Below are 25049 nucleotides of genomic sequence, written 5' to 3'. Positions count from 1 at the left end.
GTATGAGGGAAAGTCCCACACCAAGTCATCAGGAGTCTTGTGCTCTGGAACGGGACCATCTGGCACTGAGAAGCACCAGATCAAGATTTCAAAAGGGAAAACTGCAGCACACTCTGGTAATGGGACTGCTTCTTTGGCACCAAAATCCTAGTTGGTACTGCCAGATCTGGCACCCTCTACTTCAACGACCCGAGTTACGAAAATGATTCCATCAACTATGATTCACTGCTCCACTCTGGAAGATCTTCTACTGCTCCCGGAACTGGAGTCATCTCTCCACTCCAGACCACAATGCCCAGCCCCAGAACTTCAGTCGGTACTATTTTGTTATGATACTCATCCTCATCCACAAGTAGGGGTCAAGCCAGACTGTCTCTGTTACTATCAACAAGTAGAGGCAGATCAACACCATTTCCTCTGGTATTAAGGACTCCCTCTCCATGATCAACTCCTCAGAGTCAGAAAAGGACTACGATGGACACCCGGTCCTGGACTATACCCTGAGGCACTGCTTGAGGGGGTGGAGTTTCCAGCATTTCTAACTAGTCCTGTATGATGGAATATTACCCCTATTTTCATTGGTACCCTTCCTGCTGCAGCCCAGTAGTGAGGGGCTATGAGTTCCTTTAGTGGCAGTATTGGGCCTTGGAAGACCCATGTAATTACCATCCAGTATAACTGCCTTGTCGCACAAGGACCCCAGCATGCCTAGGACTCCTAGGATAGAAGAGAAGCTTCCTCAGCCTTCTGAGGAACCACAACTTCAGTAACATGGGGAAGAATAGCAACAGGAGCAGGAGGAGTCTGTCACTTCCCTCGGCTCCCATTGGCCGGGAATGGTGAACCGCGGCCACTGGGAGCTGCGGGGAGCCATGCCTGCGGACAGTCAACGTAAACAAACTGTCTTTCCGCCCACCAGCGGATTATTCTGATGGGCCATGTGCCGAAGGTTGCCAACCCCTGGGTTCAACTGTTTCTCTGAAAGATTGCACAGCATCCTTGGCAAATATGATATTGTTATCCTCAGGGAAGATCTAAATGCACAAATTGGTGATGATGATAATATTGGATATGAACACATTATGGTATGAACACATTATGGGCAGACATGGCATCCCAGGACAGATTAACAATGGGGAGAACATTTTGTTGATTTCTGCATTGGGGGTATGCTATTTCCACATAAGGAAAGAGATAAACTGAAACTGAAATCAAATGATGGCTTCACCCAGAGACAGCTTGATCATTAATAAGTGCTGGAGAAGATCACTGTTCAGTGCCAGGGTTTAAATGAGTGCTGCTGTTGGAAGTGACCATCTTGTTATTGGGACTATAAAAATAAAGAAGCTAACACCAGGCAATGCAGAAGGTATGCATGATGCTAGAAAGTTGTTAGATCCAGCTGTGAAGGCACATTTTAAGCTGCAACTTAGTGATAGAATCTGAAGATCTAACATCACTGATGGAGAACATAGAAGAACAATGGCAGTTTTTCAAAGAAGCAAGTGAGGATGCAGCCATTACTACAGCGGGGATGAGAAGGTCTAAGAAAGAATGGCTCTAACTAAATAGATGGAGGCTTGCTGAAGAGAAGAAAGAATTAATGAAGAGAATTCAACAAGAATGAGAGCAATAAAAGAGTTATTATGCCACAAGAATATGTAGACAAAGACGAGGAAGTTAAAAGACCGCCCAGAAGAGATAAGTAAGAGAATAAATGGAAGTAAAGCAAGAGAAGCTGAAGAGACATACAAGAGAGGAAAGGAGTACTTGTGGCACGTTAGAGACTAACAAATGTATTTGAGCATAAGCTTTTGTGAGCTACAGCTCACTTCATGCTGTAACAAGAGTGATCAGGTAAGGTGAGCTATTACCAGCAGGAGAGAAAAAAACATTTTGTAGTGATAATCAAGGTGGGCCATTTCCAGCAGTTGACAAGAACAGTGAGGAACAGTAGGGGGGAAAAATAAACATGGGTAAATTGTTTTACTTTGTGTAATGACACATCCACTCCCAGTCTTTATTCAAGCCTAATTTAATGGTGTCTAGTTTGCAAATTAATTCTAATTCAGCAGTCTGTCGCTGGAGTCTGTTTTTGAAGTTTTTTTTGTTGTAATATTGTGACTTTTAGGTCTGTAATCGAGTGACCAGAGAGATTGAAGTGTTCTCCGACTGGTTTTTGAATGTTATAATTCTTGACATCTGATTTGTGTCCATTTATTCTTTTACGTAGAGACCGTCCGGTTTGGCCAATGTACATGGCAGAGGGGCATTGCTGGCACATGATGGCATATATCACATGGTAGATGTACAGGTGAATGAGCCTCTGATAGTGTGGCTGGTGTGATTAGGCCCTATGATAGTGTCCCCTGAATAGATATGTGGACACAGTTGGCAACGGGCTTTGTTGCAAGGATAGGTTCCTGGGTTAGTGGTTCTGTTGTGTGGTGTGTGGTTGCTGGTGAGTATTTGCTTCAGGTTGGGGGTCTGTCTGTAAGCAAGGACTGGCCTGTCTCCCAAGATCTGTGAGAGTGATGCGTCGTCCTTCAGGATAGGTTGTAGATCCTTGATGATGCGCTGGAGAGGTTTTAGTTGGGGGCTGAAGGTGACGGCTAGTGGCGTTCTGTTATTTTCTTTGTTGGGCCTGTCCTGTAGTAGGTAACTTCTGGGTACTCTTCTGGCTCTGTCAATCTGTTTCTTTACTTCAGCAGGTGGGTATTGTAGTTCTAAGAACACTTGATAGAGTTCTTGTAGGTGTTTGTCTCTGTTGGAGGGGTTGGAGCAAATGTGGTTGTATCGTAGAGCTTGGCTGTAGACAATGGATTGTGTGGTGTGCTCTGGATGAAAGCTGGAGGCATGTAGGTAAGTATAGTGGTCATTAGGTTTCCGGTATAGGGTGGTGTTTATGTGACCATAGCTTATTAGTACCGTAGTGTCCAGGAAGTGGATCTCTTGTGTAGACTGGTCCAGGCTGAGGCTGATGGTGGGATAGAAATTGTTGAAACCATGGTGGAATTCCTCAAGGGCTTCTTTTCCATGAGTCCAGATGATGAAGATGTCATCAATGTAGCACAAATAGAGTAGGGGCATTAGGGAACAAGAGCTGAGGAAGCGTTGTTTTAAGTCAGCCATAAAAATGTTGGCATACTGTGGTGCCATGTGGGTACCCATAACAGTGCCGCTGATTTGAAGGTATACAAATCAACTTTAAGAACTGTGCACCAACTGTGTCTCAAGATCTGCCCCACCCCTCTGGTCTTTCCCCTGCCTGTGGAGGCCAACTTTCTCATTATCTGCATGCCTGGGCAGAAATCATAACTGACAGATGGGTACTAGAGGTTATTTCTTTGGGGTACACCATCCAGTTCTCTTCCTTCCCTAATCCCCTTTCCCATCTTCTTTTGGGGACCCGTCTCATGAGAGCATCCTCCTGCAGGAGGTAGAGTGACTCCTCAAACTGGGGGCAGTAGATCTGGTACCTCTACCTCAAGGGGAAATGAGTTCTACTCAAAGTACTTCTTCGTCCCCAAGAAGACAGGGGATAGAGACCCATTCTGGACTTCAGGGAGCTGAACAAGTTCATCTGCTACCTAAAGTTCAGAATGGTAATCCGGTACTCCAATATCTCATTACTAGTTTCAGACAACTCATTCACGGTCCTCGATCTCAAAGTGGCCTGCTTTCACATAGACATTCATCTGGCACACAGGAGATTCCTGAGATTTGTAGCTGGTCAACTGCACTGCCAATATAGAGCTCTTCCCTTTGGGCTCTCGATGGCTCCAAGAGTATTTTCCAATGTACTGTCAGTGGTACCTGCTGACTTTGTCAGCAAGGGGCCACAGTTTCCCTTCCTTAGATGACTGACTTTTGAAGGGATAATCTTGCCAGGAAATGGTGGGAGGCAAGCGCAATGCTTCTGTTCAAGAGTTTAGGCCTCCAGGTGAACCTGAAGAAGTCCACCCAGGAACCCTCACAATCCATAGAATTCATTAGGGCAAGGTTTTTTACAGCCTTAGGACAGCTTCCTCTCTATCACCGGACTCACTCAGTGAATACATTTGAGCCCCAGAATGTCCATATGATCCTGCCTGGTGCTGTTGAACCATATGGCCATGAATACTTATGCGACCCATTGTTGTGATACCCTCTGAGACCTTTTCCACTCGGTTTATCCGGAACACCTCACGCAGTTCTGGGAGAACACTTCGTCCAGTTCTCTGGTATCCAAGAAATCAGCTGAACTCTGTACTCATCATTAATGGCATACAATCAAACTACACTTGAGTTGATTGGTGGAGAGGGTGAGTCTAGGGCATACCACACATACAATGTACATAATCATGAATCAGCTTATTTACACACTTACACTTAATACTATTGGTTAATACCTCATAGCACATGCTTTACAATTGGTCTACTAATTTTTGTAGCCCATTCCCATCTAGATCATGAGCTCTTCATACGCTGCACTACGTGCTAGGCCATACCTGTAAGCTATCACACATTGCTTACTATCCTGATCTATCTCTTTTCTACTAGCTACATCTTTTACATATTGAGAAGGCTACTGTAATTCATGCTTTGTTTCACGCCCTGCTTTGAATAGACCTACATTCATTTGTGAGGCTTTACCTCAAATGTCTACAAGCCTGGTTGCAGGCACTTTGGGCAAGTGCAGTCTCTACCTGCTAGTCGCAGTTCCCCAAAGAAGCTTAGCCTCCCTTACTCAGTGGGGGTACCATTCAAACCCCCCACTTCCAACAAAGACTGTGACCACACACGGAGGGACAGGGGAAGTGGTCCCCTCACAAGATTATGCTTCACATCAATCTGTTAGACCTGAGAGCAGTCAGATTAGCCTGCGAGCAATTCCTCCCTTACATCTGCAGCCAGTCAATTCAGGTGTTGTTAGACATCATGATGGCAGTTTATTAACAAACAAGGAGGAGCACGGGCTTCACAGCTCTGCATGGAGGTCATCACCCTCTGGAACTGGTACATTCCCATGCTGATTACACTAACCGGTATCCACATGCCAGGTATCCACAACACTCTGGTGGATTCTCTGATCAGACTCTTCTTCACAGAACATGAGTGGGAGTTGCACAGCCTGATTGTCTGTGAGGTGTTTGGGGTGTGGGGTCTCCCATACATGGATTTCTTTGTGTCCCATGTGAACAACAACTGCAAGGAGTTTTGCTCCAGAGGGGCTGCAGGCCAGGGTCTCTAGGTGACATGTTTCTCATACAATGTTTGGGAGCCTTGTGGTACACATCCCACCCCCATTCTCCTCTTAACTCAAGAGTTGAGGAAAAACAGACAGGACAACTAGCGAGTCATCCTTTCCTATGGGGGGTGGGATAGCTCAGTGGTTTGCGCATTGGCCTGCTAAACCCAGGGTTGTGAGTTCAATCCTTGAGGGGGCCATTTAGGGATCTGGGGCAAAAATTGGGGATTGGTCTTGCTTTGAGCAGGAGGTTGGATTAGATGACCTCCTGAGGTCCCTTCCAACCCTGATATTCTATGATTCTATGATTCTATGATCCTTATAGCATCAGTGTGGGCCTGACAATTCTGATACCCAATGCTTCTGCAACTATCTACCCAATCTCCTCTCCTCCTTCCTCTGATACATCAGCTACTAATCTAGGACAAAGGATGGACTTGCCATCCCAAACCAGTCACGTTTCATCTTGGGTCGTGGTATTTGGATGGATGTCAGAGTTAGAGAGGGCCTGTTTGTCTGATGTCTGGGCCATCCTGAGCAGCAGTAGGAAGGATTCTGCCAACAAATGTTATTAAGTAAAGTAGAAAAAGACTTATGTTTTGGTGTAACCAAACAGGAATTTCCCCTTTACAAGCTAAGATCCCAGACATACTGAAGTACCTCTTGTCCTTAAAATTCTCAGGGTTATCTGACAGCTTCCTCAGAGTACACCAGTTGGCAATGAGCCCATGTCATCCTCCTGCAGATGCCTACTCTGTGTTCTCCCATCCAGTCACTGCCCACTTCCTGAAGGGTTTAATTTGCGTCTTCCTTCTTGTGGCAACATTGGTATTACCCTGGGGATTGCATCTTTTTAAATCACCCTCACCAAGACCCTGCAATCCCGTTCCCTGCTACATATGTCTATGAAGGGAGCATTTCTGGTTTTATCGTGTCAGCCAGAAGAGTCAGGGAGAATGGGGTGCTCCTGGCTGACTTCCTCCATAGAGTGTTCCACAAGGTTAAGGTGAGTTCATCCTGAGTTTGTCCCTAAAGTGATGTCAGATTTTCACATCAACCAAACTATCCATCTCCTTCTGTTTTTCCCTAAACCCCACTTTGGCAGAAAAGAGGTGGCATGGAATTCACTGGACACGCCTAGGGCTCTTGCTTTTTACCTTCACGGAATGAAACCTTTCGAAATGTCCCCTAGAGTCGTCTCGTCCACAGAACATATATGTGACAGACGTGGCAATTTCCTGCAATATCCTTGAAAAAAATGTATTGAATCAAGTTTAAGTATCTTTGGAGTTCATTGTATTAAATGCATAGTTTATTTACTATTGTGGGCTGGGATTGTATGCAACTTCTCTATAGGGGAGAGATGTGATGTGAACTTCAAAGGATTGAACAACTTGCCAGACAAGAATGAACTTTTAGGACAAACAGGTCCAAGTGTTTGCTTGGGTAATCTCTACGGCAGAGGTTCTCAAACTGGGGGTCGTGACCCCTGAGAGTCTCACAAGGTTATTACATGAGGGGTCACGAGCTTTCAGCCTCCACCCCCAAACCCCACTTCACCTCCAGCATTTGTAATAGTGTTTAAATATAATAAAGCATTTTTAATTTATAAGGGGGGTCACACTCAGAGGCTTGCTGTGTGAAAAGGGTCACCAATACAAAAGTTTGAGAACCACTGCTCTATGGAGAGGCAAATGCAAATTTCCCACTTCTAGTTATGCAAAACCCCAAGCTTTTGAAACTCTGCTCTGAGGAGAGGAGCATTGTCCTTTGATTACCTGTTCCCAGAATCTGAAGTTCGAGGGCCCAAGCTATATACAGTAATGGAAAGACTGAACTATTCCTGATGGTTATGGTTCTGAATCTGAGACAATTACAAACTTGTAACCACTGGGAAGACCCAGTGGTGGGTTTTGAAGGACTGACATCTACCAGAGCCCGAAGTTGGAGTTGGGGTGACCTCTGGTAAGCTTTTTAGTCTGCATGTAGGTTCTTTTATGGTTTGTAATGTTTTCTCTGCAACATTTTCACCTTAAAGATAAATGTGCTTGCTTATAAAGAGCTGTGTGGTAACCTGTGACTGCTGGTAATTACAGCTGTTTATAGCCTTCAAAGAGAAAGCAAAGCACAGAAGTTGCTGGCTTGCTGGGGATATCACAGTTAGGCAGAGAACTGTGCAGCCTGGAAAAACCCTGATCAGGAGCAGGAGAGAGATGGGTCTCTGCCCAAGAGAGGTTATGGTGGAGGAGCCAGGAGCCTAGAGTGGGTGCCCTCGGTGGACAATGGAGAAGGAAGACAGGTGCAGATGCCCTGAATTGTGACAGTGTGAAAGGCGAGGCCATCTTCTCCCAGAGACAGTCAAAATGGATTCCAGGATGCATCCTACTTTGCTATGAGATGAATGATATCTCGCTTGAGGGTGGCATAAGAACTCATTCAACTAGAGTTCAGGCCAGGGGCAGGAAGTCATCTGGGCCCATGGTGCCCAGGCTCCAGCAAATTCAGGGCCCAGGGGACCTGGCTCCACTAATGTTTGGGGCCGGGTCTCTCCCCTGACCCCGCCTGCCACCCCCGTGCGCCTCCCCCAGAGTATCCCACCTGCCACCCCCGCATCCCTCCCCTGAGCATCCCCTCCTGCCCTGTACAGTGGGCGGCTGCCCCCTGCAGCTCCACGCTGCACTCCTTTGCTGGCTGCTGCTGGCTACAAGAGAGCGGCACCAGGGGCAGGCTGAGGCAGCTGCTGCACCTGTGGAGGGAGGAGGGGAAGAGGCACATAGCAGCCCCCTCCCCCCCGGCAGGTGACTTGGGTGGGGGGGCACTTATCCTGGCTGGACCTCCTGAGCAGCAGCCTGGGGGGCCTTGGGTCAGCGTCATGCTAGGGAGGGGTGGGGAGCGGTCCTCCTTTCCCCCCAGAGCTTGCTGCTGCTGGGGGGGAGAGGGCTCTGGGGGAGTCCTCCTCTCTGGCTCCCCGCCCCAGCCCTGAAGCAGCCTGCCTTCTGCACCCCAAACTCCTCATCCCTGACCCCACCCTGCACACACTCCCACACCCCAACCCCTCTCTCCCAGCCCAGAGCCCACACACAACACCCAAACCCCCTTCCAGAGCCCGCACCCAGCATCCCAAACCCGCTCCCGCACCCCCTTCTGCGCCCCAACCCCCTGTCCCAGCCCAGAGCCCGCATCCAGCCCCCAAACTCCCTCCCAGAGCCCGCACCCCTCCTGCACCCAAACTCTGTCCCAGAGCCTGCACTCCAAACCCCCTCCTGCACCCAAACTCCTTCCCAGAGCCTGCACCCCCTCCTGCACCCCTGCCCCAGCCCAGAGCCTGCACCCAAACTCCATCCCAGAGCCCGCGCCCCTCCTGCACCCAAACTCCCTTCCAGAGCCTCAGGCAGGTGTGTGTGGGGGGGTGTGGGGGGGACTTGGACCCGTTCTGGGCACCACCAAAAATTATACAAACCTGCCACCCCTGGTTCAGGCAGCTTTGGTAGCTTCCCTTAGAGACGTTCCTATTGCTGCTCCACAGATGTCAGCAGCTTGGAATTCTGCTCACACTTTTGCTGAATGCGATGCACTGATGCAAGCAGCTGCTTCTGGAGCCTCTCTGGGCAGGATAGTGCTTCAATCTGTTGTATCATAGTATTCCAGTGCCCCTGCTTCCTGATAAAGACACTGTTTGTGATTCACCTGAAATGCACTATATAGAGGGACAATTGCTTGAGCAAGAAGGAGGAGGAGTTACCTGATAGTAACTTGAGTTCAAGATGTATTGTTCCTATGTGTAGTGTACTATCCACCCTCCTTCCCTACTGTCTGGTTTCCCCTTACTGGGAACTACTGATTGAGAAGGTTGCCCCTTTATTTCCCTCACTGCTAGGGAAAAATCTCCAGTTGTGAGCACATAAAACACGTGCAACCTGAAGTGCCCTATAGATAGGGACAACACATCACAAAGAACACAAGTTACTACATGGTGGGTAACCCCTCTTTATGTTTCTTTGTGTTTGATGGGTTCTTTATTGCTGTATTGTTAGTGATCACGGTGCTGCCCGTTGTAGGTAGCATTATGTTTCTTTGACTATTTCTGACATTTTATATCACAATACTGAAATGTGGAAAAAATGGGCACTATATAAATTAATAAAATAGAACATTGTGAAACAGCGAATTGTTGTTATACACTAAAGAGCTAAGAAAATACAAATAATAAGGTGTATAATAAAGTTTTAATGCTCTTATTGATTAAGTACACTTTCTTTTATAGTATTGAATGCTTCTGTTGCCTCAGGGTGTACATAACTTTAAAAAACACACACAGCTCTTCATAGAATCATAGATGATAGGCTGGAAAAGACCAACTGGATCATCTAATCCAAACAATTTTGCCTGGAGTATGATTTTAATTTACTTTGTTTCTCCTGATGTATAATCTGTTTTTAAATACTTCTAGTGATCTCTCTCAATTTTTCCAGAGGCAAATTATTTATTTAATCATCTGTTGAAGTTGGGCCCCTAACCACTTCATACATAAAGAAGAAAAAAACTTAAGACATACAGGAAAAAAAGAGACTTAAATTTAGTAAAGATCTCATTCGTGAAAGCTTTAAACCCCTCAAGTCATAGCTGTGCAAACTTGAAGAAGAGCTCTCAGGGAGCCTTTTTTTTATGTTAATATATCACTGGAGATAACAGATCTCACTCAAACAAAAAATATATCCGGTCGCAATGGAAAAACGATTCCACTGTCTTGTTTTAATTTAGACAGCAATCAACTTTGTTTTGAAGTTTAATTTCCTATGTATATCAATTAAATTAGTGTCCTAGAAAAAAGGCATCTGGATAATAAGGAAAGTGAAAATGCAAGTAAATCTGCTTAATTTTTATCAATTCTTTCAGTATGAAAAATGTTTCCCATGGCATCCTTTGTATAAATTTAGGTTTGATTAGAAGGGTATCTGTTGTTAATACTACATAGAAAATATACGGATATCTGGGATCACAAAAACCTAATTTTCCAATAGAATTATTTGCTCTTCTTAACCATAATAGATAATACAGTTCAGTAGCAGAGTTACTTGGTAGCTACACCCAAAATAAAGCATAAGAATAATCTAACTGCACTGGACTCATATCATCATAGGCTTTGGCCAGTTATGAGGTATATATATTTTTTGTCAGCCTGTCAGGTAGGATTCATGAATCTCTGGAAGAAGTTAGTGGCCTAAATAAAAAAACAACACAAAACTATCATAACCTAATTAAGAATCAGAAATTCACATGTGCTAGCTGTGTGGTTCAACATTGTTTCAGAGAAATAAAGAAGAGAAACTTCCTGTCTCATCTTGTGAATTTTTCTTTTTAAAGCCAAGGTTTTTTTTCTTATGTGCAGCTAGTTTCAAAGATCAGCTTCAAAAAAAGACCTTTAAAAATTTTTCATACTTATCCACATTTATGATGAAATTTCTGGATATTTCTCATGAAAACCTTTAGAAAGTATGTAATTTATAGGCAGCACATGTAGTGATGCCTTTAATTCAGGTTACCTGACGCTTTCCATGTTTACAGTTGCTTGTCACTTTGCCAGACTAACCATTTGGACTGAAATTTTCCATGCCAGGTGAAATCCATACTGGGATACTGCATCCAGTTCTGGTGCCTACATTGTAAAAGATGTTGAAAAATTGGAGATGGTGCAGAAAAGAGCCTGAAAAATATTTGAGGGTTGGAGCAAATGCCTTGCAATAAGAGGCTAAAGAGCTCAATCTGTTTAGTCTATTAAAAAGAGGCTTCAGAACAGGAGCATAAATGTTTTTGGCCTCCCCGGCCCCAGGCGTCTGAGCCAAAAAAAAAAAAAGGCCAGCCAATCACAGCAGCAGTTCAGTGCCCCCTGGAAGTTGGCACTTAGGGTGACAGCTGTGCTCATCCGCCCTAGAACTGGCTGTGACTGAGAGATGATTTGATTACAGTGGATAATACTTCCATGGAGAGAAAACGGTGACTACTAAAGGGATCTTTAATCTAGCAGAGAAAGGCATAACAAGAACCAACGGCCTTAAAGCAGAAGCTAGACAAATTCAAATTAGAAATTAGGCAAAAATTTTTATCTGTGAGGGTGATTGTTCAAATAATCAATCTACCAAAAAATATGCTGGATTCTTCCGCTCTTGATGTCTTCTTATCAAGAGTGGATGCTTTTCTGGAAGATACGCTTTAGTCTCAAACACAAGTGCTTGGGCTCAAAACAGGGATAACTGAGTGACATTTTTATGGCCTGTGTTACATAGGAGATCAGAGTAGATCCAATGGTCCCTTCTGGCCACAAAATCTATAAATATGTGTCTGCTTCAGGCTGGTTTTTTTTTTTTTTTTTTAAGTTTTATCCAAAAAATGTCATCTGTTTCTCAGAATGAGGCTAGGGAAAAGCATGTTGTTTTGACTATGTTTAAAAAAATTCTTACAGTTGTTTCATTGAGAGGTTCTAGCATCTCCATTCTTTAGAGCAAGGACTTGAAATTGGATAAGAGTGTTGCCCTGCTGTCAGGGATATGTCTTTTGCTGTTCCTGTGAAAATTCACCCAAATTTGACCTAATTATGAGCCTCTGAAAATCTCAGTTCACACAAGCTCTTTAGAATTTTTAGAATTTCAGTGAAATTCTCTGAAGATTTCATCTGGGCTGAGTATGCCCCATCCCCAGGCTTCAGAGGCTGACCAGGACTATCCATGCAATTGCTCCTTCTGGAAGCCACTGTGGCACTGGGTACAGGAACTGAGAGCAGAGACACTCTCTCTCCTGTGCTTTCAGTCCCTTACCAGCTGGTGCCTAAACAGCATGGAGGAGAAGGCAGCCTGATGGAAAGGCAGGTTGTGAGAAGCCAGCCTGGTTAGAGAGGGGGGCAGCAGGCAAATAGCTGGACAAGATCGGGATGAGGAGCCAGGGAGGGGGTGGAAAGGCAGTTACTGGGATGTGGACCTGATGAGGAAGTGGAACTGGGGAGACATGGAGCAAAGGAGGATGAGGGTGGGAAAATAGTATGTGATCATGTAATTAAAGATGTTTGTGGTGTATGCACACAAGGAAGTAGAAGTAAAGTTGCACAGACAGCTTTAATTCTAGCATTTCTTAATTTACGAGTGCTTGATTTTGCAAGCTTAACATACCTGTACTATAATTTTGATATGTCATAATGCATATATTGACTTTGTGTATCAAAGAACACTGATTTCTTGCCCCTCAAAGTAAATATTACTTGGCTTGGCTTGTAAGCCAATATCTTCTTAGTAGTGCCATTTGCTATATTGTTTTATTATCTATTTGATATTTTGTAGCACCTCCCCACACCCTGGGGAGGAATGATGTCTAATTGTACTAGATTCTTTACAGACACACAGATTGGCCCGGCCCTGAAATGCTCACACTGTAAAAAGATAAACATTATCCCAAGGGTGGGGTAGAGAGAGACAATCAGTGAATATTTTATTACAAGAATATAAAAACGTAAAAATAAATATTTCTTTAAAATCATCCAAGAGGGCAAGACACGTCTTGCATGTATATCAGAAACATATTCAAGGCAGTCATCCTTAGAAATGCACAATTCCAGTGTCCCATACGATATTGTTAACAAAAGGTTTAGACTGCAGTTGGTTAACAAATGATTAAAAGATTCAGGCATCCGTGAAGAAAGCAAAAAAGGAGAAATGGGGAGCGAGAAATTGAATGGCTCTGAAATTAAACCATAGCAAACACAATGGGTCTCTCGGGGGGTTTATCTGATAAAAATGTTACTAGAATCATTGGAAAGTCAGCCTTTACCAGTGTGATGATATTGGAAAGAGCAGATGTGGAGAGCATTTTAACAATAAGAAAAAAAGCTGACCTGTGTATCCAGGTGGGTCACTGCCTGCAGCAACATTTTGATCCTAGTACATTATAGGCTAGTGCATTATAATGCACTGGTACAGGCTTACGTACTTTCCTGAGCTCAAGTCCATCCCTACATAGGACTGCTATTAAGCGTATGCTTTAAACCCCAATGAATTCGTAGGACTTAAGCACACACCTAGGTAGTTCCCTGAGTAGGGTTGCTTTCTTGAATTGGGGCCTACAAGAATAGAATAATCGATATGATTCAGGAAGAAGAAAGAACTGGTTGTTTTTTTTTGGTGGGATTTACTTTTCTGCTAACACTAATCGTGTGCTTTACAGGGTGGTCCGGGTGTCAGAGGCCCAAAGGGACATCATGGTGATCAAGGTCCAAAGGTAATCTGCCACCACTAAACCGTTGTAACATGCTCCCTTTTTTTGGCTTTTGTCTGTTTGTGTCTAAATCTAGAGTTTTTTCTTTTTTTGAATGAGCTTAAATCTAGAATGGTTTCAGAGTAGCAGCCATGTTAGTCTGTATTCGCAAAAAGAAAAGGAGTACTTATGAGCACCTTAGAGACTAACCAATTTATTTGAGCATAAGCTTTCGTGGGCTACAGCTCACTTCTCTGATGTTCTTGAGGAAAGGGTGTAGCCAAATGCCATTGGTGCTTGTTGGGTGAACAGCGTCCAGGTCTCCTGGATCACACCGGCTACACATCATGTTTGTTTCTGGGTCAGGGGCAGTAAAATGCATAGTGCTGCTGCTGTCAGCATATATTTGCGGCTTTTTGCATGCCTAAAGGAATCAGGCCTTTGTAAATAGGAGCCGCCTTGTCCTGTCAGCATGTTAACTCATATTTTAGGTGCTGTTGAATCTATTGGTATTTAATTCTGCACACAGACACTTCCTTCTTATGTACAGTAGGAGTTAAACTTGTGGCCTTTATGTTTTCCCTTTTGGTGTCATAGGGCCTAGATGGACCTCGTGGTGAAGTTGGTGCTCCAGGACCCCAAGGGCATCCAGGACCCCAAGGGCCAAGTGGACTTTCTATTCAAGGGCTTCCAGTAAGTCCTAAATGAACAACTATGGTCTTAATTTTGTCACAGGAGTTTGCCAGAACCCATACATTAGGTTGTATCAAAAGGTTAGATAAAACTAGAGCTAGGACTGAGATGCAAAGTCCAGATCCAGATCTGAACTTCACCAAAATCTGAGGTGTCTGGATCATGGATTTGGGTTTAACACTGCGATCAGCATAGGAGCCAGCTCCAACATTCAGATATGTATTGGGATCCGAAGTTCACTAAACCTCGAGACAGTTTGGACCACAGGTGTTTGGGTCAGACCCAAATCTAGATAAAAGTTTTTAAAAATGCTGCGAGCTGGAGTGTGTGGCAGGAACACTTAGAACATAGTATTTTTTTGGTTGTTTGATTTTCTGTGACTTTGTGCAGTCCCTAGTGGAGAGATGTTCACATACCAAAACCACCTCAATCACCTAAATTAACTGGCGCTAACTGGTACACTTGTTGGCAGCCTCATCGGAGAGGCCAGGGAGTGAATTGATAGGCATAGAGCCAGAAATACTATTTTAGGGCTGGTTTCTCAATACCAATGTTGAGACACATCAGCAGTGCAAAAAACCTACACTTCCAATGCCCATGCTGACTTATAAATAGGCTTGGAAGGATTAAATTTTTATCAGTAAATATCAGTAAATGCTGCTGCACACACGCAAACTGATGAAAAATATTTCCATCCATAATAACTGAAATTTACCGGCTGACAAAGTAAGAAAAATGCTGCTGGAGAACTTATTAGAGTTTGATTTGAGGATATTTACTGCCTACATTTTGACTTGGGATGTTGGCAATTTGTGTTTTAATGGTTATAAAAGATTTAACTTTTTGAATTTCAGCATTGACTCTCATTAGATGATGATGATTGTCTGACCTCCCCATTGTCTGGCCCTCTGATAATTTCCTGCGACTATGTTAATTGATAAAAATTGAAAAAAAGCAACTTAAAACCCATAATTTTTGTGCAACTGTGAAAATGTAAATAGCAAAAAAATGCTTAAAATTAAACATCAATATTATCTGTTGAAATTATAAAAACATTGAATTCTACACATCTACTTATAAAAATAGATAATATATAATAATGTATTAAAATATATAATAATAAATGTCATGTGGATGGATATACACAGGCCTTAAGGACTATCAACCCAGCACCTTTTCCTTGTAGAAAAATCTAAACAAATTTAATAGAGTACAGTATTCTTTCTACAGAATTTTTTAACCAACCTATTGGATTCAAAACGGTAATATAATTAAACAGGTTTCAATAGAAATTATTCTTAACACCTTGTCATGGGCTGTACAAACCCCACACTGGAAGGGAAGGGACTACAGAATTGCTTTGGGCCCAGATGTTTCTCCCCGCTGCACCTGTAAAGCTTGCACAGGCTAGATGAGGAGCTTACAGGGGAGCAGAGTAGCTCAGTAGCTTGCAGACAGCTGAGGTGGGCTCTGAGCTCCTGGGAAAGAGCACTGCAGGAGCCTGAAAGCTGGCTGTAATGACCTTGCCAAGCCAGCAAAGGAGGGATTTGTGACTCAGTGAAGGTTAGAGACCCATTGGAGAGGGTCAGCCCAGGTTCCCCTACCTGCCCCTAAGGAGGGGCCAGCTCTAGAAGCCTCTCCCTGGAATGGGGACTCTAGCTGAGGGAGATCCCTGAAGATAGAAGGTCTGAACCATGAGGCCCCAAGTTAAGGGGAAGCCAATCCCTTGCCTAATCCAGAAATCTACCCTGTTGTTGGACCCTCTACATATACCCTGAAAGGGTTGGACTTGAACGTATGACCTGGCCAGAGGGCTGAGTTACTGAAGGGGCAGATCTTTACAGAGCCAGAGTGGCCATAAAAAGGGGAGTGCCATAAAAAGAAAAAAGCCTGCCACAGCCCTGCCTGACCACTTAGTGGCATTGGCAATGAGTGTTCCCTTTCACAGACTTATATTTACTCCTGGGGGAATTCTGCACCACTGCGCACACACATATTTCATGTGCCGCACAGTTTTGGTTTTTTTTTTGCAGAAAATAGCTTCTGCTGAAAAGTTGTTGCAGTTCCACCTTTAGCTCACCAGAGGGTGCTGTGGTGCTAGAACAGAGCAGCTGCTCCTGGCAAACACCAGCCATGATAGGGAAAGAGAAAGAACCTGCCTTCTTCACAGCGCCTTTTGGGCCAGGTCAGGAGATAGGGGATATGGGGAAACAGACAGTGTGGGGCTGCTGGGGATCAAACAGGGGCTCATAGGTGAAGCCAGACTGGGACAGGGGCTGAATGGGAGTGGAGGCACAGGGTCACATGGGCGGAGGGGTTGCAGAGCTACAGGGGGAAGAGGGATGGCTGAGTGGGGGCACAAAGACACATGGGGCCAGGGGGTGCAGAGACACATGAAGATGAGGGGAGGGGGCTGGCTGAGAGGGTGCAGGGCCATGGGGGGTGCAGAGTGACAGGGGGAAGGGAGATGGCTGAGTGGGGGCACAGAGACACATGGGGATGGGGTGCAGGGACACATGGAGATGAAGGGTGGGGGCTGGTTGAGGGGGTACAGGAACACATGGGGATGGGGGAGGGATGTAGGGCCACATGGGGGGTGGCTGAGTGGGGGCACAGAGCCACATGAGGACAGGGGAGGGGTGCACGGACACATGGGGATGGGGGGGAGTGGGTGTCCGAGTGGGGGTGCAGGGACACATGTAGATGGGGGTGCAAGGACACATGGGGGTACAGGGACACCTGGGGATGGGAGCAGATGTGCCTGACTGAATAGGAGAGGCTAGGGGTCAGCTAAGGTCTCCATGGGGGATGCTCCCTAACAATCCCTCCCTGCCCCCCAAAATAACCTGTTCCATACTTTTCCTACCCATACCCAACAACCCTTCAAGTTCATACCCAGGCTTCTTCCCAGCAATTACTTCCCTCTCCCTCAGCTCCTCCATTATCCCTGACTCCCCCAAGCCTTTGCACTTCTTCTCAGGAGTGTGGAGTGCAGAAAATATGGTTCTGTACTGTAGTTTAAATGAATTATTGCTCAGAATTCTGTATTAATATGCCTAGTAAGGAATCTATTTGTCAAAAAACATTTCCTGAATCTTTTTTTTTTTTCGTCTGTGTTGTTACAGACATACTTGCTGACAGGTATTTAGAAATAAATTACCAAAATAATTGAAACTGGTGTGATTATATTGTGTTATTTTGACAAATAAAATATGCAGAATTTTAAAATGTGTCCAGAATTTCTAATTTTTTGGCACAGAATTCTCCCAGGAGTATTATATGTCCTTGATTATTTTAGCAGAGAATATAATAAAGAATATATGGGCTGTGGGAATAATTTCCAATCTTTTCTATAGCATTTAATAGAGAATTATATTCCTGCTGTGGAATTTTATTGACTGGTTAAAAACATCCTATAGAAAGGATATTCTTTGTTATTAATCATGTATATTCTATAGAAACCTGTTTAATTTCTATAGAACTCTGTTGATTTCATCTCTATAGGACATTTCCCTGAGCGTCAAAGAGAAGCAAATTCACTCACAGGGAAAAGAATGTGTTTCCACTAGGGCTCTCGATTAATCGCAGTTAAGTCAAAAAAATTAATTGCGATTAATCACATTTTTAGTCGTACTGTTCAAAAATAGAATACCAATTGGAATTTATTAAATATTTTTGGAAGTTTGTCTACATTTTCAAATATATTGATTTCAATTACAACACAGAATACAAAGTGTACAGTGCTCACTTTATCTTATATTTATTACAAATATTTACACTGTAAAAATGATAAAAGAAATAGTATTTTTCAATTCACCTCATACAAGTACCATAATGCAATCTCTTTATCATGAAAGTGCAACTTACAAATGTAGATTTTTTTTTTGTTACATAACTGCATTAAAAAAAACGATGTAAAATTATCTAGCACCTAGAAGTCCACTCAGTCCTACTTCTTGTTCGGCCAATTGCTAACACAAACAAGTTTGTTTACATTTATGGGAGATAATGCTGCCAGCTTCTTATTTACAATGTCACCTGAAAGTTAGAACAGGCATTCACATGACATGTTTGTAGCCGGCATTGCAAGGTATTTACATGCCAGATATGCTAAACATTTTTATGCCCCTTCATGCTTCGGCCACCATTCCAGAGGACATGCTTCCATGCTGATGACACTCATTAAAAAAATAATGCGTTAATTAAATTTTGACTAAGTTCCTTGTGGGGAGAATAGTATGTCTCCTGCTCTATTTTACGTGCATTCTGCCATATATTTCATGTTATAGTAGCCTTGGATGATGACCCAGCACATGTTGTTCATTTTAAGAACACTTTCACTGCAGATTTGACAAAATGCAAAGAAGGTACCAATGTGAGATTTCTAAAGATAGCTGCAGCACTTGACCCAAGGTTTAAGAATCTGAAGTGCCTTCCAAAATCTGAGAGGGACAAGCTGTGGAGCATGCTTTCAGAAGTCTTAAAAGAGCAATACTCTGATGCGGAAACTACAGAACCCGAACCACTAAGAAAGAAAATCAACCTTCGGTTGGTGGTATCTGACTCAGATGTTGAGTAAACATGCATCGGTCTGCACTGCTTTGGATCATTATTGAGCAGAACTTGTCATCAGCATGGACATATGTCCTCTGGAATGATGGTTGAAGCATGAAGGGACATATGAATCTTTAGCACATCCAGCATGTAAATATCTTGTGACGCCGGCTACAACAATGCCATGCAAATGCCTGTTCTCACTTTTAGGTGACGTAAACTAGAAGTGGGCAGCATTATCTCCAGCAAATGTAAACAAATTTGTTTGTTTGAGTGATTGGCTGAACAAGAAATAGGACTGAGTGGACTTGTAGGCTCTAAAGTTTTACATTTTTATTTTTGAATACAGTTATTTTTTGTACATAATTCTACATTTGTAAATTCAACTTTCATGATAAAGAGATTGCACTACAGTACTTGAATGAGGTGAATTGAAAAATACTATTTTTTTTTTTTACAACACAAATATATGTAATAAAAAATAAAGTGATCCCTGTACTCTTTGTGTTCTGTGTTGTAGTGGAAATCAATATATTTGAAAATGTAGAAAACATCCAAAAATATTTAAATAAATGGCATTCTATTATTGCTTAACAGTGCGATTAATCGTGCAATGAATCGTGATTAATTCTTTTAGCCGCGTGATTAATCGTGATTAATTTTTTTAATGGTTTGACAGCCCTAGTTTCCATTTTGTTAAAGGTTTTGTTAAATGATAATTTGACAGTCATTTCTGAATCAGAGTTTCCTTTTCTTTATTTTCCATATCTCTAAAGATTTAATTTACATTTTTGCAAACCAGTACTGCAGATACAATTTTTGGATATTCTTTAATAGGAAAAATGAATCTGTAATTAATTTTTTTCACATTGTTTTGAAAAGAACAATTGAAAATAGGAGGCAAGCAGCAATTTATCTGTTTAACTATGTGTGATTATTGATCTCCAGGGAACACCAGGTGAAAAAGGAGAGAAGGGTGATCGTGGTCTCCCTGGCCAGCAGGTATTCCCTATATTATTGCTTTAATGTAGCATTTAGTAGACCTATCTGAATGTGGAATTGCCATCCTTGTGTTGGGCAGAGCAGATATTCAAAGATATTGAGGGGCACTGTGGTGCAGCTGAACCTGCAAGGGATTTAGAATCAGTAACCTCTGAGATCTGATTGTGGCCCTGTCACTGATTGGTTGTGTGCCCGTGGGCAAATCACTTAGGGCCTGACTTTGAAGAGCCAGCCTCTCTTTTTGTACCCACAAGTAATCTGAGGTGCAGTTTTGTGAGAGCAACTGTGAGCAAGCTATCTGACTACCTGATTTGTAGAACTCTGGTAGGAGGATATCTACATATCCCCATGGGAACCTGTAATAGAATCATAGAAGATTAGGGTTGGAAGGGACCTCAGGAGGTCATCTATCCAACCCCCTGCTCAAAGCAGGACCAACCCCAACTTAATCATCCCAGGCAGGGCTTTGTCAAGCCGGGCCTTAAAAACCTCACTCCTGTGCTCTTAAAGATGTACGCATCTGTACCTTCCCTGACCAGTCCATGTTGAAATTGATGGAGCATGCCCAGTGACCCATCAACGCTTGCATAACCATAGAAAAAGTAGTCCTCTCTCGATGTACCCTGTTGCAAGGGGGACTGATGCCAAAATAGGAATATGCATGCTATCACCCCACCACTGTTCAGGAACCCTATTGCTGCAAATCCATCCACTCTATCCTGCACGCTGCTGACAGTCACAGTCCTGCATATTGCAGTTGTTATGATTAGTAAGGGAGGCTCTTTTAATTGCCATTTACAAATCAGGCACTCAATTTTTCTCGACTTCTGTATGAGGCAAGATGAATAAGACTGGGACTTTTCAGTTTGGAAAAGAGACGACTAAGGGGGGATATGATTGAGGTCTATAAAATCATGACCAGTGTGGAGAAAATAAATAAGGAAGTGTTATTTACTCCTTCTCATAACACAAGAACTAGGGGTCACCAAATGAAATTAATAGGCAGCAGGTTTAAAACAAACAAAAGGAAGTATTTCTTCACACAATGCACAGTAAACCTGTGGAACTCCTTGCCGGAGGATGTTGTGAAGGCCAAGACTATAACAGGGCTCAAAAAAGAGTTAGATAAATTCATGGAGGATAGGTCCATCAATGGCTATTAGCCAGGATGGGCAGAGATGGTGTCCCTAGCCTCTGTTTGCCAGAAGCTGGGAATGGATCACTTGGTGATTATCTGTTCTGTCAGTTCCCTCTAGGGTATGTGGCATTGGCCACTGTCAGAAGACAGGATACCGGGCTAGATGGGCCCTTGGTCTGACCCAGTCTGGCTGTTCTTATGTTCTTATGACCATCTTGCAAAATGCTGAGGGCTGCTGAGCGCCCACAGCTCTTGCTGAAGTCAGTTTTCCTGATATGTAGCCTCAATTTTTCATTTCTTAGTTTTATCATATTACTCCTGCTTATAATCTCTTGTACCAACCAACCAAGATAAATCCTTTCCCTCCTTGATGTCTACACACTTCAGATATTTGTCTGCTATTACCAGGTTCCCCAACTTCTAGTCCTGCTAGATACTTAGCTCTCATAATCTTTCCTCATAAATCAATCTCTCCAGCCTTCTGGATCGTTTTGTATGCCTGTGGCTGCAGTAATAGTCTGGGATCAATGCCAGTGCCTTTAGGCAGCCAGTTGAAGGAGAGGGAGGATTTCATCTGAACTCTGTGGAACTCTGCCAGGCATAGCTCATTTATTTGGGCTGGATGCTTGATCAAGGGTTTGCCCGTTTGCTATTACTGCACTGAGCTCAGACAATATGGTAACTCATGCCTTTACAAAAACTGAAAGAGAGAGAGATGGAAATAAAGATTTAGTTTAAGGATCTGATTTACCTCAATGGAGTTACACTGGTATAAAACTGGAGTAATACAAAGGTGGCATCTGTAGACATTATTTGCTTTTAAATAAGATATTAAAACTGAAAAGATTAATTGCATGTGCATATTAATAAGTCCTATTTATTTCACTGAAGCTCCACCTCACCTGAATCATAGACATGGCCCTACCATGAGTCATCCTGTTGAGTATCTGAAGCCCCATTTATCCCAGGGCTTTTGATGTCATATCAGATAAAGGGGGTTGCACTATACAGTGTAGGGGTTGCTGCCACTCTGATCTTTTGCCCTCTTATCATTCATAGGGTGTCCCAGGAGCATCAGGACCACCGGGACGGGATGGAACTCAAGGTCAAAGGGTAAGGTGAAACAAACAGATTTCTCATTTGAAGCGTTTCCATTCCATCAGTGATGGCACTGGGACAGGTGAGACCTGGGAAGTTTAAGGAGTGCAAACAACTATATTGAAATGTGCCAGACAGGCACGGACTTTTGGGACAAAAAGTGTTATGTGGCTTGCCTGGGGAATGCCTGGGAAGTGGTTAATGTGAATAATACGACCGAAGTTATGCAAAACCCCAGCCTTTTGATGCTGTGCCCTGTGGAGAGGGTCATTGGCCGATGATTACCTGTTCCCAGAGACTGGAGATAAAAGGCCCTAGCTGTTTAAAGAAAAAGTGGAACTGTCCAATTGGGGTCTGGTTCCTGATTTAAGAACAGAAAGGAACTTGTAACCAAAGGGGCAAACCCAGTTCTGTGGTATAAAAGACTGATTCCTACTAGAGCCCTATATTGGTCTTGTGGGTGACCTCTGATAATTTTTTAGCATGCATTTAGGGTCTTTTATAGTTTTTTATATCTTTTCTCTGAACTGCTTTTGCCCTAAGAATAAATGCAGTTTGCATTGTGAGGACTAATTGGTAACTGGTGTACACCATTATAGTCCCTGGACAAAGAGTTAACCAAAGGTGCTGGACACTGATCAGACCTGCTGGAAAATTGCAGTGAGGTGCAGAGGGACTGCAAGCCTAAACTTCTGGTCTGAAGGGAGAGAGATGTGGATCTCTGCCTCAAGAGTGGTGATGGCTAGGAATCAGATTCATAGAAATATAGAGCTGGAAGCGACCTTGCGAAGTTATCAAGTCCTGTCCCCTGCACTGAGGCCATGCCAAGTAAACCTACATGCCAAGTAAACCCACCCTAGACAAGTCTTTGTCCAACCCGTTCTTAAAAAAAATGATGGAACACTTGGAAGCCTACTCCAAAACTTAACTACCCGTATAGTTGGACAAGTTTTCCTAATATCTAACCTAGATCTTCCTTGCTGCAGATTAAGCCCATTACTTCTTGTCCTACATTCAGTGGACATGAGGAACAACTGATCAGTCCTCTTTATAACAGTCCTTAATATATCTGAACACTTATCAGGTGTCCCCTCTGTCTTCTTTTCTGAGGACTGACTATGCCCAAATTTAGGTTATGCAGAGGTCTTCCAGGGGGGTGCTTCAACTCATCTAGATCAGTGTTTCTCAACCTGGGCGTTGCAGCCAGTCCAACCCCCAGCTCAAAGCAGGACCAACCCCAACTAAATCATCCCAGCCAGGGCTCTGTCAAGCCAGGCCTCAAAAGCCTCTAAGAATGGAGATTCCACCACCTCCCTAGGTAACCCAGTCCAGTGCTTCACCACCCTCCTAGTGAAATAGGTTTTCCTAATATCTAACCTATACTTCCCCCACTGCAACTTGAGACCATTGCTCCTTGTTCTGTCATCTGCCACCACTGAGAACAGCCTAGCTCCATCCTCTTTGGAACCCCCCTTCAGGTAGTTGAAGGCTGCTATCAAATTCCCCCCTCGTTCTTCTCTTCTGCAGACTAAATAAGCCCAGTTCCCTCAGCCTCTCCTCATAAGTCACCTGTCCCAGTCCCCTAATAATTTTCGTTGCCCTCTGCTGGACTCTCTCCATGTTCATTCCATAATGTATTTATTTAATTTAAATATATCATTCAAAATAACAAGTTCTACATCTTATATTTTGGCTCACAATTTGTTTAATACTGGTGCTGTAACAGGGGAAAAAAAAGTTAACTACATCAAGCAAAGCCACAACTTACGTATAGTGGGTTCTAATGTGTTATCAATAGGATAAAATGTAGTGTTGTAAATCTCAGCCATCCCTTTCTAGGGGCCCATTAACTGTTCTGCCCTGGGGTCCAGAATTGCTTTCGGTGGGCCTGGTAAATAATGATAATAATAATATGGGTCTATTTATATAATAGTTTTAGATTTATACCTGATAGTTCTTGTGCACTGGTGGGGGAATCAAAATTGTTATTAGTTTAATTTACAGCCAGTCCAGTGACACAGTAATCTAGTACATAGATGTCCATGTCACAAACAGTACCATGATTACAGCTGGCACTAACTAGCACCTTTGTTGGTTGTCTCAAGAGAGAAGCAAGGAACAGAAATGGGTTACTTTATTGCCCTCCAGAATAGGTTGAGAAATGCTGGAATAACAATAAGGAAGCCTATGCTATTTCTGATGTATTTATTTGGTACAAATAGAGGTCTTCTGTGTCCAGTACTCTTAATCTGGCAGTACGTTACTTTCTTAAATGTTTAAAAATGAAACATGGGTAAAAGAGTAGGTGAACAGGTGAACACTGTTAAACTAAGAATGAACTACATAATATTAGAAAGATGTGATCAACTTTCTTCTGCTTATGGTGAGCCTGTGAGGGATATTTACATTCTGGCTAGCAACCAAGATATGGATTTTAGTATTAACTTATTTGATTAAACCTCTAGGTACTTTCACCTGTGTCTTTGGAAACCTCTATAAGTTAGACTTATAAAGCAGCAGCTGATCAGTCTTTTGTTTCATACTGCTAGGTACACTGAATCCAGGTATTGCAAAAGAATCCCTATCTGATTATTAGTAATTCAGTACAATGTACAGGTCAAGTACGTAGTTAAATTGGACTTATAGTTTCCTTTAAACAAGATTTACATTCTCTTCTGGATATTTAGGAGCTTTTCTTGAAAATAGCTATGAAACTTTGTAACTTCAGAAGGTTGTGGAGCTTCTTTCTTCTTCATTCTTTGGACTTCTGGCATTGAGCTCAGCCCTGTTATTTCAGGATCTGTACAGTGGTACAGATCTTGGCCCCAATCCTGCAAACACTTAAGCACATTTAACTTTAAGCCCGTGCGTAGTTCCACTGAAGTCAGTGTAGTGTTTGGGGCAATAGATGGTTTCCCTCTGAAATTAAGAAAAAAAGGAGAGACTTTTTAAAGAGTAAGATTTGTGCTGAGTTACGTTCAGATCAAAACCGACATTTTGAACTAAGTTTCCAAGTATACAACTAAATTACGAATCAAACATATGAGATCACAAATGTTGCTGTATTATGTTAGACAACCAGACTTCATATCACCT

At 43.1% G+C, this 25049-nt stretch overlaps 1 protein-coding gene across 1 annotated transcript in view; it reads left to right on the top strand.

The window, feature by feature from the left end:
* COL14A1 (collagen type XIV alpha 1 chain) overlaps positions 1 to 25049 on the top strand; it is a 176873-nt gene that overhangs the window by 122858 nt on the left and 28966 nt on the right. The window contains exons 37-40 of the mRNA XM_074943899.1: positions 13439 to 13492; positions 14066 to 14161; positions 19664 to 19717; positions 21915 to 21968. Coding sequence (XP_074800000.1) covers positions 13439 to 13492; positions 14066 to 14161; positions 19664 to 19717; positions 21915 to 21968 — 258 coding nt within the window. The remainder of the gene's footprint in view (positions 1 to 13438; positions 13493 to 14065; positions 14162 to 19663; positions 19718 to 21914; positions 21969 to 25049) is intronic.

This window comes from Natator depressus, chromosome 2 (genome assembly GCF_965152275.1).
Source record: "Natator depressus isolate rNatDep1 chromosome 2, rNatDep2.hap1, whole genome shotgun sequence".
NCBI classification, from domain to species: Eukaryota; Metazoa; Chordata; order Testudines; family Cheloniidae; genus Natator; species Natator depressus.
The sequence above is the reverse complement of the archived record's forward strand: the minus strand, read 5'-3'. Positions and strand labels throughout refer to the sequence as shown.